This window comes from Eucyclogobius newberryi, unplaced genomic scaffold (genome assembly GCF_026437365.1).
Source record: "Eucyclogobius newberryi isolate DKJ021-1_F unplaced genomic scaffold, fEucNew1.0.hap1 SCAF_2, whole genome shotgun sequence".
Lineage (NCBI taxonomy): Eukaryota > Metazoa > Chordata > Actinopteri > Gobiiformes > Gobiidae > Eucyclogobius > Eucyclogobius newberryi.
This window is the reverse complement of record NW_027315834.1, coordinates 24,671,209-24,687,925: the sequence shown is the minus strand read 5'-3', so window position 1 is coordinate 24,687,925 and position 16,717 is coordinate 24,671,209. Positions and strand designations below refer to the sequence as shown.

The 16,717-nt window shown below is 42.6% G+C and overlaps 1 protein-coding gene across 2 annotated transcripts in view; it reads right to left on the bottom strand.

Moving 5' to 3' along the window:
* Window positions 1-16,717, bottom strand: part of ahcyl2b (adenosylhomocysteinase like 2b) — a 57,082-nt gene that overhangs the window by 10,362 nt on the left and 30,003 nt on the right. For both annotated transcript variants that reach the window (XM_072454805.1, XM_072454803.1), the window contains exons 2-10: window positions 15,287-15,395; window positions 10,417-10,560; window positions 10,075-10,175; window positions 9,564-9,666; window positions 6,002-6,096; window positions 5,113-5,219; window positions 3,207-3,323; window positions 2,971-3,034; window positions 2,349-2,437 (exon numbers count right to left, since the gene is read on the bottom strand). In XM_072454805.1, coding sequence (XP_072310906.1) covers window positions 2,349-2,437; window positions 2,971-3,034; window positions 3,207-3,323; window positions 5,113-5,219; window positions 6,002-6,096; window positions 9,564-9,666; window positions 10,075-10,175; window positions 10,417-10,560; window positions 15,287-15,395 — 929 coding nt within the window. The remainder of the gene's footprint in view (window positions 1-2,348; window positions 2,438-2,970; window positions 3,035-3,206; window positions 3,324-5,112; window positions 5,220-6,001; window positions 6,097-9,563; window positions 9,667-10,074; window positions 10,176-10,416; window positions 10,561-15,286; window positions 15,396-16,717) is intronic.

Genomic DNA, 16,717 nt, shown 5'->3' with positions numbered 1-16,717 from the left:
GTTCACACAGTGAGCAGAGCGTTCACACAGTGTGCAGAGTTCATACAGTGTGCAGAGCGTTCACACAGTGTGCAGAGCGTTCACACAGTGAGCAGAGAGTTCATACAGTGTGCAGAGCGTTCACACAGTGTGCAGAGCGTTCACACAGTGAGCAGAGAGTTCACACAGTGTGCAGAGCATTCATACAGTGTGGTGCAGAGAGTTCATACAGTGTGCAGAGCGTTCATACAGTGTGGTGCAGAGCGTTCACACAGTGTGCGGAGCATTCACAGTGTGCAGAGCGTTCACACTGTGTGGTGCAGAGCGTTCACGCAGTGTGGTGCAGAGCGTTCACGCAGTGTGGTGCAGAGCGTTCACGCAGTGTGGTGCAGAGCGTTCACGCAGTGTGGTGCAGAGCGTTCACGCAGTGTGGTGCAGAGCGTTCACACAGTGTGGTACAGAGCGTTCACACAGTGTGGTGCAGAGCGTTCACACAGTGTGGGTTGAGCGTTCATACAGTGTGGTGCAGAGCGTTCATGCAGTGTGGTGCAGAGCGTTCATGCAGTGTGGTGCAGAGCGTTCATGCAGTGTGGTGCAGAGCGTTCATACAGTGTGGTGCAGAGCGTTCATACAGTGTGGTGCAGAGCGTTCATGCAGTGTGGTGCAGAGCGTTCATACAGTGTGGTGCAGAGCGTTCATACAGTGTGGTGCAGAGAGTTCATACAGTGTGCAGAGCGTTCATACAGTGTGCAGAGCGTTCATACAGTGTGCGGAGCGTTCACACTGTGTGGTGCAGAGCGTTCACACTGTGTGGTGCAGAGCGTTCACACAGTGTGGTGCAGAGCGTTCACACTGTGTGGTGCAGAGCGTTCACACAGTGTGCGGAGCGTTCACACTGTGTGGTGCAGAGCGTTCACACAGTGTGCGGAGCGTTCACACTGTGTGGTGCAGAGCGTTCACACTGTGTGGTGCAGAGCGTTCACACAGTGTGGTGCAGAGCGTTCACACAGTGTGGGTTGAGCGTTCATACAGTGTGGTGCAGAGCGTTCATGCACTGTGGTGCAGAGCGTTCATACAGTGTGGTGCAGAGCGTTCACACAGTGTGGTACAGAGCGTTCACACAGTGTGGTACAGAGCGTTCACACAGTGTGGGTTGAGCGTTCATACAGTGTGGTGCAGAGCGTTCATGCAGTGTGGTGCAGAGCGTTCATACAGTGTGGTACAGAGCGTTCATACAGTGTGGTGCAGAGCGTTCATGCAGTGTGGTACAGAGCGTTCACAGTGTGCAGAGCGTTCATACAGTGTGGTGCAGAGCGTTCACACAGTGTGCAGAGCGTTCACACTGTGTGGTGCAGAGCGTTCACACTGTGTGGTGCAGAGCGTTCACACAGTGTGGTGCAGAGCGTTCACACAGTGTGGTGCAGAGCGTTCACACAGTGTGGTGCAGAGCGTTCACACAGTGTGGTACAGAGCGTTCACACAGTGTGGTGCAGAGCGTTCACACAGTGTGGGTTGAGCGTTCATACAGTGTGGTGCAGAGCGTTCATGCAGTGTGGTGCAGAGCGTTCATACAGTGTGGTACAGAGCGTTCATACAGTGTGGTGCAGAGCGTTCATACAGTGTGGTGCAGAGCGTTCATACAGTGTGGGTTGAGCGTTCATACAGTGTGGTGCAGAGCGTTCATGCAGTGTGGTGCAGAGCATTCATACAGTGTGGTGCAGAGCGTTCATACAGTGTGGTGCAGAGCGTTCATACAGTGTGGGTTGAGCGTTCATACAGTGTGGTGCAGAGCGTTCATGCAGTGTGGTGCAGAGCGTTCATACAGTGTGGTGCAGAGCGTTCATACAGTGTGGTGCAGAGCGTTCATACAGTGTGGTGCAGAGCGTTCATACAGTGTGGTGCAGAGCGTTCATACAGTGTGGGTTGAGCGTTCATACAGTGTGGTGCAGAGCGTTCATACAGTGTGGTGCAGAGCGTTCATACAGTGTGCAGAGCGTTCATACAGTGTGGTGCAGAGCGTTCATGCAGTGTGGTGCAGAGCGTTCATACAGTGTGGTGCAGAGCGTTCATACAGTGTGGGTTGAGCGTTCATACAGTGTGGTGCAGAGCGTTCATGCAGTGTGGTGCAGAGCGTTCATACAGTGTGGTGCAGAGCGTTCATACAGTGTGGTGCAGAGCGTTCATACAGTGTGGTGCAGAGCGTTCATACAGTGTGGGTTGAGCGTTCATACAGTGTGGTGCAGAGCGTTCATACAGTGTGGTGCAGAGCGTTCATACAGTGTGGTGCAGAGCGTTCATACAGTGTGGTGCAGAGCGTTCATACAGTGTGGTGCAGAGCGTTCATACAGTGTGGTGCAGAGCGTTCATACCAGGCCTGTAGGGCACAGATCGGGTCGATCTCCGTCACGTACACGATGGAGCCCATGGCTTTGAGAGCGGCGCAGCAGCCTTTCCCCACCTGAGCAGAGAAGAGACGTTTCAGCCCTCATGAGGTCACATGGTCTGAATCTGGACTGAACAAGGTCTGAACACTGAACCAGGGCGAGGCAGAATTTAAAAGCAGGACGGAAGGTCATAAATTAAGCAATACAAACCTAAATTAAATGACAATGATCGTTGGTGCAACAGTTTGAGAAATCCAAACTTTATATACGATACTTTAGGATTAACACCTTTTGTCTGTGTGACACGCCTGACGTCACACAATGTTAAAAAAATATCATACATTCGCTAATTTGTTTATAGTGTTGAATAAATGTTTAATTGTCCCACGCTAAAGGATATGTTTTTATTATGAAAGAAAGTTGTCACACGGCAGGGCAATTAACTGGTGCAATGTTTTTCAGTAAAGTTGGATTTTCATTTTGGATTGGATTATTCTTTTATTATAATAATGAGTATTTATTTTGACCTGTTTCATTATAGACTTAAAGTAAAGTGCTACAGTCCTCCTCTATGTCCTGGGTCAAATACTTGTAATACTTAGCGTACCTCTCCGTATCCACACACCACCACCTGTTTGCCTCCGAACATCACATCAGTGGTTCTCTTCAGGCTAAAAACACAACACATTGTTCATTTTACAGTCTCATTGTCATTCAGCCTAATTACTAAGACTAATGAACAGTAAGATTAATGAACAGTAAGACTAATGAACAGTAAGATTAATGAAGTGGTTTGTAAGTTGAGTGGTAAACACGAGTCACGCTTGAGTGACTTGGACTCACCCGTCCAGGATGGACTCTCTGCAGCAGTAAAGATTATCAAACTTCTGCTTTGTCACAGAGTCGTTCACGTTCATGGCTGGAACACACAGCTTCCCCGCTTTGGACAACTGGTACAGCCTGGAACACACAGCAACAGTATTTACTCATTTATACTCGCTGCTGAATCCCTCATCCATGCCTTCATCTCCTCCCGCCTCGACTACTGCAACTCCCTCCTCACTGGCATCTCCTCCCATTCCCTCCATAGACTCCAAATGGTCCAAAACTCCGCTGCCCGCCTCCTCACCCACACCCGGTCCCGTGATCACATCACTCCCGTTCTCCGCTCTCTCCACTGGCTCCCCATCAAGCAGCGCATAAACTTTAAAATACTCCTCCTCACCTTCAAAGCTCTTCACCACCTTGCCCCCCCCTACCTGTCTGACCTCCTCATCCCCCACCGCCCCACCCGAGCTCTCCGATCCTCCTCCTCTCTCACCCTGACTGCACCAACATCCCGACTCAAAACATTTGGCGACAGAGCATTCTCCCGAACAGCACCCCGACTCTGGAACTCCCTCCCCCAACCTGTCCGCCACTCTCCCTCACTCACAACATTCAAATCCCGCCTAAAAACATACCTCTTCACCCAAGCCTATGACCTCCCCTACCCCTAGCCTCCTCTACCCCACTGCCTACTCTTCTACCCCCTGTTACATCCCCATCTTTTTCTCTCTACTTCCTCTGTCTTGTTCATTTTATCTGTATATTAATGTGTATTGTACGTGTTGTCCCCCCCTGTATGTAAATACCCCCCCTTTTTTATATATGTTCAGCGTCTTTGGGTCACTGAAAAGCGCTATATAAATAAAAGTTATTATTATTATACGGATTTATACTAGATTCTAGAATTCAGAGGCATTTTCTGCTGTTTTATGTATTTAGCATAATGTTACCAGAACTTAATTACACTATTGTTGATTTTTGAAACGTCCTCATTGTGGAACAAATAACATTTCACTTAATAACCTAAAGAAACAAAACAATCTTTAAAAACTCTACAAAATCATGCTGTTGGCCTCATAAACAGAGCTCTGTACTATCGACATGAGCTGTTTGTTAATAACAAAATCATAACATTTCATAACGTCATAGATTAGAAATTGCACTTTATGTGCAAAGTAAAAAGATCCTGTTCCAAACATAACACACTCCACATGATAAACTCTGAGCAGGTTTAATGCTGATTCTTATCTCGCAGAGAAAAGTTAAGAAATGCTGTTAAGTGTTTAAAAATGATTGTATTTACTGCACGTTCTTGTTTCCAGATGGATGTATTATATTTAAATTGCTCAGTGAGCAGTGTTTAATGTGAACCTTTTAGATTTAACTACATTAAATATCCTCTTCTCTTAACTCATTTGGTTTCGTTTTTAGTCAATAGTTATTTTTATATAAAAAATGTGGTATGCATTATTATTCTTTTCAAACAAACAATGTCTTATAGCAATTATTATAATAGAATATATTAATGTTGATGTTGAGTATGTTCCCTGCAATGTAATTAGATGCTACACTTTCTATTATGAGAGGAACAAATAATTTCAAAATGATTGTTTTGTCATTTCAAAACAGTCTGAAATATAGAAAGTAAATGTATGATTTGGTGAATGTAAGTATCATAAATGCAGCTTATAGCAGCTGGTAACTGCAGACAAACCCTATTGTGACCACTAGATGGAGCCATCGCCACATCAAACACAGCAGTGAGTCCTGCACTTGTATAACATGGACTTTGTGATGATCAGAAGCACGTCACTGAGGGAAGAGAGGGAACAGAAGAAGCAGAAGAGAAGGAAGTAACAGAAGAGAAGGAAGAAGAAGCAGAAGAGGAAGAAGGTGTGAGGTGGCGGGAGGCGGCTCTGACCTGTGCACCCCAGTAACGCTCTCCTCCACGATGCCCTTGATCTTTTTGAACATATTTGGATACTTCTTGTAGATCCAGTGAGTGAGATCGCCACCGTCGTCCAAGATCTGACCAAAAGAGAGAGAGACAGGTCAGATGAGGTCAGATTGTGGACCAGAGGCAGGTCAACGGCACGTGACCTCAGACCAGCACAATAAATAATCATTCCAAGTGCATCCGCCGCATTCATGTCACCCTCCCACCTGACCACGGGCCATTCAGCCGCCATATTTCAACAATTATTAGGTTGATAATCTTTTTAAAACGTCCCACAGTAAAATAGATGCGCTGTGTATACTTCAGAGAATGATTACTAGTATTACATTACTAAACTACTAGATTATACATATTTACAATAATCGTACAAAAGTACACGCTTTTCTGCTAAAACTGTGTCTTCTCCATTAACGCTTTATCGTGATACAACTGCAGTTTTAGCCAATTATTTGTTTCACGGTTGAAAATATCACAATAAACCCACTGAAACTACTTCATGCCAAAGAAAGAAACATTAACTTTGACAGGTTTATACCAGTGAATCCTTTTCTAAAAACCGTATTGTAAAGAAAACCCGAGCTGCAAAATCAATCAAAAAGAACAATAAAATATACATAACGGGTCATTGGAGTTAGTTATACGGCACAGATATTATTATACTACAAAGAAAGAAGGGCCGTGTTGGCTGTGTGCAGTACTGACACTCTCCAGGCGCAGTACTGACGCTCTCCCGCTCTCCGGGCGCAGTACTGACACTCTCGGGCGCAGTACTGACGCTCTCCGGGCGCAGTACTGACACTCCCCGGGCGCAGTACTGACACGCTCCAGGCGTGTCATGTCGCAGTGGTCTCACCATGTTGGGTTGCCAGCCTTCGACGTTGACACAGCGATCGATGCACCACCAGAAGTCGTCCTCCGACTCACCCTTCCACGCGAAGACGCTGAAACCTACGACAAAACACAGCAGGTTTATATACGTCCTACAGACAGAAGCAGGAGGTTTATATACATCCTACAGACAGAAGCAGGAGGTTTATATACATCCTACAGACAGAAGCAGGAGGTTTATATACATCCTACAGACAGAAGCAGGTTTATATACGTCCTACAGACAGAAGCAGGAGGTTTATATACATCCTACAGACAGAAGCAGGTTTATATACATCCTACAGACAGAAGCAGGAGGTTTATATACATCCTACAGACAGAAGCAGGTTTATATACATCCTACAGACAGAAGCAGGTTTATATACGTCCTACAGACAGAAGCAGGAGGTTTATATACATCCTACAGACAGAAGCAGGAGGTTTATATACATCCTACAGACAGAAGCAGGTTTATATACGTCCTACAGACAGAAGCAGGTTTATATACATCCTACAGACAGAAGCAAGTTTATATACGTCCTAGACAGAGGCAGGTTTATATACATCCTACAGACAGAAGCAGGTTTATATACGTCCTACAGACAGAAGCAGGTTTATATACGTCCTAGACAGAGGCAGGTTTATATACATCCTACAGACAGAAGCAGGTTTATATACGTCCTAGACAGAGGCAGGAGGTTTATATACATCCTACAGACAGAAGCAAGTTTATATACATCCTACAGACAGAAGCAGCAGGTTTATATATATCCGACAGACAGAAGCAGCAGGTTTATACATCCTACAGACAGAATCAGGAGGTTCATATATATCCTACAGACAGAAGCAGGAGGTTTATATACATCCTACAGACAGAAGCAGGTTTATATACATCCTACAGACAGAAGCAGGTTTATATATATCCTACAGACAGAAGCAGGAGGTTTATATACATCCTACAGACAGAAGCAGGAGGTTTATATACATCCTACAGACAGAAGCAGGTTTATATACATCCTACAGACAGAAGCAGGTTTATATACATCCTACTGACAGAAGCAGGTTTATATACATCCTACAGACAGAAGCAGTAAGTTTATATACATCCTACAGACAGAAGCAGGTTTATATACATCCTACAGACAGAAGCAGGTTTATATACATCCTACTGACAGAAGCAGGTTTATATACATCCTACAGACAGAAGCAGTAAGTTTATATACATCCTACAGAAAGGAGGAGGAGGTTTATATACATCCTACAGACAAAAGCAGGTTTATATACGTCCTACAGACAGAAGCAGGTTCATATACATCCTACAGACAGAAGCAGGTTCATATACATCCTACAGAAATGAGGAGGAGGTTTATATACATCCTACAGACAAAAGTAGGAGGTTTATATACATCCTACAGACAGAAGCAGGTTTATATACATCCTACAGAAAGGAGGAGGTTTATATACATCCTACAGACAAAAGCAGGTTTATATACGTCCTACAGACAGAAGCAGGAGGTTTATATACATCCTACAGACAAAAGCAGGTTTATATACGTCCTACAGACAGAAGCAGGAGGTTTATATACATCCTACAGACAGAAGCAGGTTTATATACATCCTACAGACAGAAGCAGTAAGTTTATATACATCCTACAGAAAGGAGGAGGAGGTTTATATACATCCTACAGACAAAAGCAGTAAGTTTATATACATCCTACAGACAGAAGGAGGTTTATATACATCCTACAGACAGAAGGAGGTTTATATACATCCTACAGACAGAAGCAGGTTTATATAGATCCTACAGACAGAAGCAGGTTTATATACGTCCTACAGACAGAAGCAGGAGGTTTATACATATGACGAGGGTAAAAATAGAGTGTTAAATGTGATATATGATATGAATGAATCACTGGGTTTTATGGCAGAAATAGAGGTTATGCTCGAGAATAAAACCCCAACATAAAGGACTGAAGGGCAGAATTATGGAGCCGCTGTTTCGTTCAAACTTTCTACAATGGAAACTATACGATAAAATACGCTGAAAAGGCAATAATAAATAACAAAGTACAAGCTGGACATTTAGTGGAGTTGTAGACGTTTGTGTTTGTTATCAAACTGCAGCAGCTTTTACATTTGTCTTTACTCGTACAACTCACACTAACATCTCAGATCGGGTCATACGAGCGATTACTGTTCAGAGAGTTTGTTTTGGATGTTATTTACCGTTTTACGGCTGTTATTTCTGTTGATTGAGTTTTATGTAATCGAGCACGTTACCTACACTTTATCTCATGAACTGTGCCATTGTGAGTGAGCAGATAAACACTTATGACTCCACATCATCTTTATCTATCGCCACGGCAATTCTTACTGTAAACCAACAACAGCTTTAACATGTGACCGTGGAACTATAAGGACATGGAACTGTGGAACTGTGAGGACATGGAACTGTGGAACTGTGTGGACATGTAACTGTGAGGACATGTAACTGTGAGGACATGGAACTGTGAGGACATGGAACTGTGGAACTGAAAGGACATGTAACTGTGGAACTGTGAAGACATGGAACTGTGAGGACATGGAACTGTGAGGACATGGAACAGTGGAACTGTGAGGACATGGAACAGTGGAACTGTGAGGACATGGAACAGTGGAACTGTGAGGACATGGAACTGTGGAACTGTGAGGACATGGAACTGTGAGGACATGGAACTGTGAGGACATGGAACTGTGAGGACATGGAACTGTGAGGACATGGAACTGTGAGGACATGGAACTGTGGAACTGTGAGGACATGGAACTGTGGAACTGTGAGGACATGGAACTGTGAGGACATGGAACTGTGGAACTGTGAGGACATGTGACTGTGGAACTGTGAGGACATGGAACTGTGAGGACATGGAACTGTGGAACTGTGAGGACATGTGACTGTGGGGACATGTAACTATGGAACTGTGAGGACATGTAACTGTGGAACTGTGAGGACATGTAACTATGGAACTGTGAGGACATGGAACTGTGGAACTGTGAGGACATGTAACTATGGAACTGTGAGGACATGTGACCGTTCTAAAACTTTTACTCACAACCACGATCGAGACAACATAAGATAGTGACCTCAAATCTGGTGATTCTGTTTATTAGCTTCACTGAGACCATCGCTTCCTCAGGGCTGTTGTGTGTTCGGTCGACCACAGATGGACATGTCGTCATGACGATCGCTCGTATTGCAATCCAGGTTATGCAGATGACATCATAATAAGTACAATTCACAATTATGTATCATCTGTCAAAACAGAGTCAGATCCCAAATGCAACGATTCACAAAGACTTAAAGGACTGTTGTGACATGAGTAACATCATCTATGTCACGTGAGATGTAGAGTGTGTGGTGCAGCTCTGCAGGAGGAGGAGAAGAGGAGAGAGGAGGTGAAAAGAGGAGAAGAAGAGAGAGGAGGTGAAAAGAGGAGGTGAAAAGAGGAGAAGAAGAGAGAGGAGGTGAAAAGAGGAGAGAGGAGCAGGTGTTGCACAGTGGAGAGCCTCACCTCCCTCGGCCAGAGCAGCTGCCACCTCGTTCTGGGTGGAGTAGATGTTACACGCGGCCCATCGACACTGAGCGCCCAGAGCGGACAGAGTCTCCATCAGGACCTGACCACATGGACATGACTGGGTTAATGACATATAATATATTTACACTTTTATTCTAAACCAACTAAAGTGAAGCAAATCTCACCAAAACTTATTATAAATATCATATGATTAAAACATGAGGTTGATTTAAGCTGATAAAGTCTGTACTTTTGATCCAATAAATTAAAATTGCAATCTCATCTGCCAAAAGTATTGAAAATCAAATACTAATCATAATAAAACTAGTATTGAAACTATTGATACTAGGGGGATTAAAAATGGACAGGTTTAGCATGATCTAGTATAAGACCACGTAGTGTGTGCTACAAAGAAAGCACAAAATCACAGTCTATTGTGTAAAAAAAGTGTGTTTTTGTTATGGTGGTGGTATTAAATCAGTATTAACCCCTTAGCAGCCACACTTACAGCCGTCTGTGCCGTGATGTGGGTGCAGCCCACCACTTTGGCCCCTGCCAGGGGCTTCTCCCCCTGAGCCCTCTTCCTCAGAGCCATCAGCGCCGGCATCTCTGAAGACAATGGACAAAAGCAGCCGTTATAGAGGTCAGCAGCCGGGTTTAGAGCTGATGTGAACACCAGACTGTCATGTTTGCATTCGTTTGCTGTGTTTTCATTAATTGATTGAAGAGGAAATCCAGCACATGGCAGCACTAAATCTACACTTAATTGTGAAAATCTCTTGCAGCGGGGGAGTGAGAGCGTCCTCTTCTGAGCGTGTGCGCAGTCAACTGAAAGATTAAAAACACAAACCTTGCTCTGCAATTTCGATCTCGCGGCGTCCGAACTCGGCCTGTTTGATATTTTTGATGCAGAAGTCTCCGTTGCCCTTTGAGTTCTTCTGCTGTTTGTCCCGAGGAGACGTCTCGTCGTCGGAGCTGTCGGTGTACGAGGCGGCTGAGAACACAGGCTCCATTAGTCACAGTCGTCATGGACCGGCTTCAATAAACTCATACAAAATCATACTTCCATTCAGTGTATAAGAGGGTATATTCTATTAAAGCTATATTCTATTAAAGCTAACACAATAGTGCCTAATGTGCTATTGTGTGTTTACAGGCGCTGGCTTCACGTGCACAGAATTTATGATTGTATAGATAATACCGTTATAAGTCGCACATTTTTTCATAGTTTTTGCAGAGGTGCGACTTATACTGTACTTATATTTATACTTATATACTTCGGAGCGACTTATGTGTGATATTTTTTGTTATTTTCACACTTGCAACTGCATTTCACACTCCAGTGCGACTTATACATGTTTTTTATTCTCTATTATGCATTTTTTGGCTGGTGCGACTTATACTCCAGTGCGACTTATACTGTAATTATATTCATACTTATATACTTATACTTCGGGGCGACTTATGTGATATTATTTGTTATTTTCACACTTGCAACTGCATTTCATACTATAAGTCGCACATTTTTTCATAGTTTTTGCCGAGGTGCGACTTATACTGTACTTATATTTATACTTATATACTTATACTTCGGAGCGACTTATGTGTGATATTATTTGTTATTTTCACACTTGCAACTGCATTTCATACTCCAGTGCGACTTATGTTTTTTTCTTCTTTATTGTGCATTTTTTGGCTGGTGCAACTTAAACTTTATTACGTGCAAAACACCACAATGCACTTTGTCACCGTAAAAGCAGAACGGAATCATTGCCATAATAATAATAATCTTTCCTCCAATTTAGTTTCACCCGCACGTCCATCATCGCAACGTCTCCGTGATTGTATAGAAGAGGAAACGAGTACTATTGTATAAACTGTGCCTATTGTTGTTGTACATTGTATATTGTAGGGTAACGTATGGCCTTCAGTCTTCTGCAGCGTCAGGTAGTGCGTGAAAGCCATTGTGCTGGTTCCTGTTGGACTGGACTCGTTGGTACATTCCCGTGTGTTGCAGCAGGCTCGCGGTTCACTCTCCTCCCACTCGTTTAAGCGACCGTAACTCCTCCGGATCATGTGCCAGAGCCGGTAACCAACCGCGCTGGGCTTAACAACCATCTGCACTCTCTGCACTAGGGTTTAAAGAGGAAATGAAACTCTGCGTTCTCACAACTTCCATTTAAATTCTCTAAAATGTGTCACATTTGCGCATGGCTGGGTCACAAGAACAATAATCAAAGCTTTCCTTGTATTAATCTGTATACGTATTTGATTTGGTCTTGGATTACCGTATTTTTCGGAGTATAAATCGCATCAGCCAAAAAAAAATGCATAACAGAGAAGAAAAAAACAAATACAAGTCGCTCTGGAGTATAAGTCGCAACAGCCCAAAAAACTGCATAATAGAGAAGAAAAAAACATATATAAGTCGCACTGGAGTATAAGTTGCACCCCAGCCAAAACTATGAAAAAAGGTGTGACTTATAGTCGGAGAATGCGGTAGAATTAGAAAAAAACAAAATGATGCAGGTTTTGGCAGTGGACCTCTTAAAAAAAACACTTTAACACAACATTGAACGATTCGAAATGACAGCAACGTGGTTTGATTAAAGTTTAAAAATGTAAAGTAAAACTGAAGCAAAAATTTTACGAAAGTCAATACTGATTTTATATATATATATCTGTTCTGCGCACGCTGTAGAATTAACACCAGTTTTATTTAGGCTCAAAGTAGACTCTGTTAATCTGAAGTTTTATCGGTTGTCACTCACACGCGCGGAGCGGACAGCTGCGGGGCACACACGCTCTCTGAGACTACGTCATGGGTGGGCGGGGCACACACGCTCTCGCTGAGACTACGTCACGGGTTGGGCGGGGGAGCCAGATCGCTCTTCGCAAGCGTGGGGGCGAATATCAAACCAAGCCGTTTGTATTTACGGGTTATGTTATTATGTTAAGGGTGTTGCACAACCCTTATTATCAATTATACACTTAGGATAGACTACGAAACGTGAAAAAAAGCATGTTATGGCACCTTTAATGTCGAGTTGGACAAATAAACCCGTACTCGAGCCCTCGAGGAGTGACCAAAACAATGCTTACGTGAAAAACGGACAGCGATGACCGGCGATTAGTGGCATTCTCATACCATTTGCACTCAGCAGAAGCACAGTTTACACCGCGCGCAAATCCCTCAAAGACATTCATGACACGGTGCTGCGCTTGTGGCTTTTTTTAGCGCCTCGTTGGGCAGCTGCGCATTAACACGGCCCGTTATTAAAGCGCGTCCGGGCCCATCTGCCTCGCGTCTGGCCCGGGTCCGGTTACGGCGCTGCCCGCTACGATTACCGCGTCGCTGTTAACAGGGCACAAGCGGGAACGTGACCCCCGAGCCGGAGGTTTGGACCAGCGCGGGCAAAGAGCAGATTAAAAAGACGCTTAAGTGAAACATTACGCACAGTAAACTAAAATGTGTACGGTGGTAAAAAGGAAATCGCAAAGCTTGCAATTAATCAAATGTGGACTTTGTTACTTTTCCGAGAGGATTAGTGAATGTGACCCTTTTTCTCCCCTGTGGCAACGTGTTTTTTTGGAAAGACCGTGTGCAAAGCACTTTAGTCTAATGTTAGCAGGTTAATGTTTGTTAGCTTTACCCTGACAGAACGCCTCAGAAGGCAATAAGTGAGCGATAACTTACAATTAAACGTTTTTCACGTTTTAAAACAGTCAAACTCAGGTCCAGCACATTTAAAATACGATAATTTCTTCTGCAAACAACATAATGATTATGTCGACCTTTACAAACGTGTTCTGATTCCAGGTAGTTTCGAGAACCACTTTGAGTTATGGTGCCGTTTGCTTGTGGTAAAGTTACAGGTAAAGTATATGTTAAAGTGCCCCCTAGAGGTCGGACGACTCATTGAACTAAAGTTAAGTTTTATATATTTTAAATGTTTATAAAAATGTTATTCAGAAAAGCTAATGTTTAAAGTTTATCATTTCACTTCCTGTTTGGAATTGATGACATCACATTTGGAAATTACCCAGCAAACACTGAAAAAACCTCATCTGATGTCACTTTTTTTTTTTTTTTGACAAAAATATATGAGAGCGACATTATTTTGTTGAATTAATGTTTAGAGAGTCAAAAAGTTGGTTCTTTGTCTAAATTCTGCATAAACTTTGACTGGAATGAGTGTCCCTGATGGGTGTCACTTCCTACTACGTTATTTTCTACAGATTTTTCAACGTTTTCTGCACAAATACCTGGTCAATTGGTATAAAACTATAATTCATATGTACAATGGGTATAAACACACCGAATAAAGTCAAAATTAGAAAATCGGAAAAAGCCGTCATAGGCACTCATAGGTTGTAATAAACTATGTTGATGATGAAACGCATAACACACACTTTACTTCACACACCTAACTATAACTCATAAGAAACTCAAGAGAAAACATAAAAGACAGAACTGAACTACAGCATAAAACATGGTTATTTAAGACAAGTGACATTTGGAGCTTTTTTTAAACCAGGCCGCGTTATCCACCTGCTTTTACTCGCCATAAGAACACACATTTAACTCAAAACGGCTTTTATACCGTCTAATTGAGTCTGAAGGCCGGAGAGGACTTTATTACCGGTCGGGTGCTATGGCGATCAGGATTTCGGACGTTGCACAGCGCCTTGTAAATCTCACTTTCCCCGGCCTGCGCCTCTTAATAGACCTCCGACCGCTAATCCTGAATCGCTGAGCCGAGTTTCCCACGAATCGCGTCACGGGAGGGCGAGGGAGCGCAAAGTGAGTCAAGGACGGAGCGTAATGAAGGTGGACGTGCAGCGTGATCCATCAAACACCGGCAAGGAGATCGTTACAAGAATGTAGACCACTGAAAACGGTCTTCAACGGTTTGAAAAAGGCACTCCGTTTCTTCAATCGAGACATTTGGACTGCCATCCAGACGCCATTTTCAATCTGAAGGTACTGGTCTGTTGTTGTTGTTGTTATGGCTATTAAGGGACATTTCAGTCAAAGGTTTATGCATAATTTACACAAAGAAACAACTTTTTTCACTCTCTAAACATTAACTCAACAAAAATAAAATCGCTCGTGTATTTTTATTTGTAATATTGATAAATTGTGACATTATATGAGTTTTGGCCCAGTGTTTGCCGGGTAATTTCCTAGTGTGATGTCATCTATCTTATCTTATCTATTACAAACAGGAAGTGAAATTATAAAAACTAAAAAAAATTGCTATTCTGGGAAAACCTAAAAAAAAAAAAATTGCAACATTTTAAATATATAAAACTTAACTTAATTTTATAGAAAAAATCTAAATATATGTATCTCAACTGCATTTTAGTTGAGTCGTCCGACCTGTAGGGGGCACTTTACGGTGGACGATACCTTGCAAAAAGTCAGACTTCTCAAACTGAGAGAAAAGGACATTAAAGACATTTGGCAGCTCTACATTACCGTATTTATTGTAATATTAATTTCATCTGGGGGAGGCTGATTAATTGATTGAATTGTCTTTATTCCTCTCCAAACCGATGCTCTTACATCGCCACTAACAACGTTTCAACCTTTTCTGTACAGTTCCATTTTGCTTTTCTTATCTTATTGTCGACTTCTCTTCTCTAGACACTTCCTTGATAATCATAATCGCTCATGTTGAAGAGAGAAACGTGTAGAGTGTGTATAAAGTGGTTACCTGAGCTGTAACTGTCTGTGGAGGACTGGGAGATGGAGCGCGACAGCGAGCGGCGTCCGATTTTGGAGGGTCTCTTGTTGAACTCCTGCTTCTGATCGGCAAACTGGATCTGTGAGGGAGGGAAACGAGATCATTAAAATACGCTTTTCTACGTTCAATACACAAAGGACTTTATAGTGCTCTGCAAGACAAAGAAGATTAAAGCAAAATTTGAAGTGAATTTGAATCCATTAGTGTGACAAAACAGATACTTTTCCCCTTATTACCCTCAGAAATATCACTGTATTGACTTTTTGTGCAATAAAAACATTTTGGGTGTTAAATATTTAGTGTGTTTACATTTTTTTTATACCATAAACGGAAAAGCTTTTAGATTCGAGTTGTAGACGGTCAAATAATCAACAACTAATTTATGACAACTACTTTATTCGCTACTAATTAATAGCAGAAGGGCGCAAGTGTTTTTCTTTGTTTTTTACAATGTGGTTCAAAGTCTTTACTGAGATTATACTGCTTTAGATTTATTGAGTCAGTGCCACAAAGTAGTTTCAATACTTTATTTATTGCCATATTTTCTGTAACAATAAATCGCACTTCAAAATGTGTTATTGTGAGTTGCAAATCTTATTTTTACATGATTCGTCTGTGCGGTGTGACAGTCTAGAGTCACTTCCTCATTAGACTCATTTCTCCGTGAATATGAGTCTGATCATGTTGATTTTCTTCAATATGTCAAAAAACCCAAGCCAAACTGGATAAAAAGAGTTAAAAACGCAGAAAAGCAGAGCATCGATTGCATCCAGTGCGCTCTGACATCAAAGATAAGGCTGCCCCAAATAAATTGTATGTTTGCTGTAACCCGACCCGACACTTTTCAAGGTAGGTGGGTAGGTATATTCTTTTTTTTTTACTTAGAAGGCATAAAAAATTCAAAATTTGTAGATAAAATCCACCAATTTAATGACAATTAACTCCACTTCGTTTGAATGTTATGACGCTCGGTTGGCACTCAGCGTCACAGAATAGCGATCAATCTCCTCTTTTTCACCTAAAACCATCAACTTATTCTTAATTCTTACTGTTTCGACACTTTCGGCTTTAAAATATTTCTAGCGAGTTCCAGTGATACAAAATATTACTTAACTTTTACTACGGCAAACAGACATTTTGTTGCTCTGCCTAACGAACAACTGGTTAAAAAGAGTTAAAATCGCAGAAAAGCAAATCACCAACTGCATCCAGTGCGTGCTGACGTTAAATATAAAGAGGCTTTTATCTTCCGCGTACAAGGACAAGACTCGTACGAGGTGAGTGTCGTGACTAAAAAAAACTGAAACCGGGCCAAGAACGAGCTTTAACGAACCCGCGCGCTATCTGTGAGATAATCTGCCACTAAATCCAAGGCAATAGTTCATAATGAGAATGCGGAGG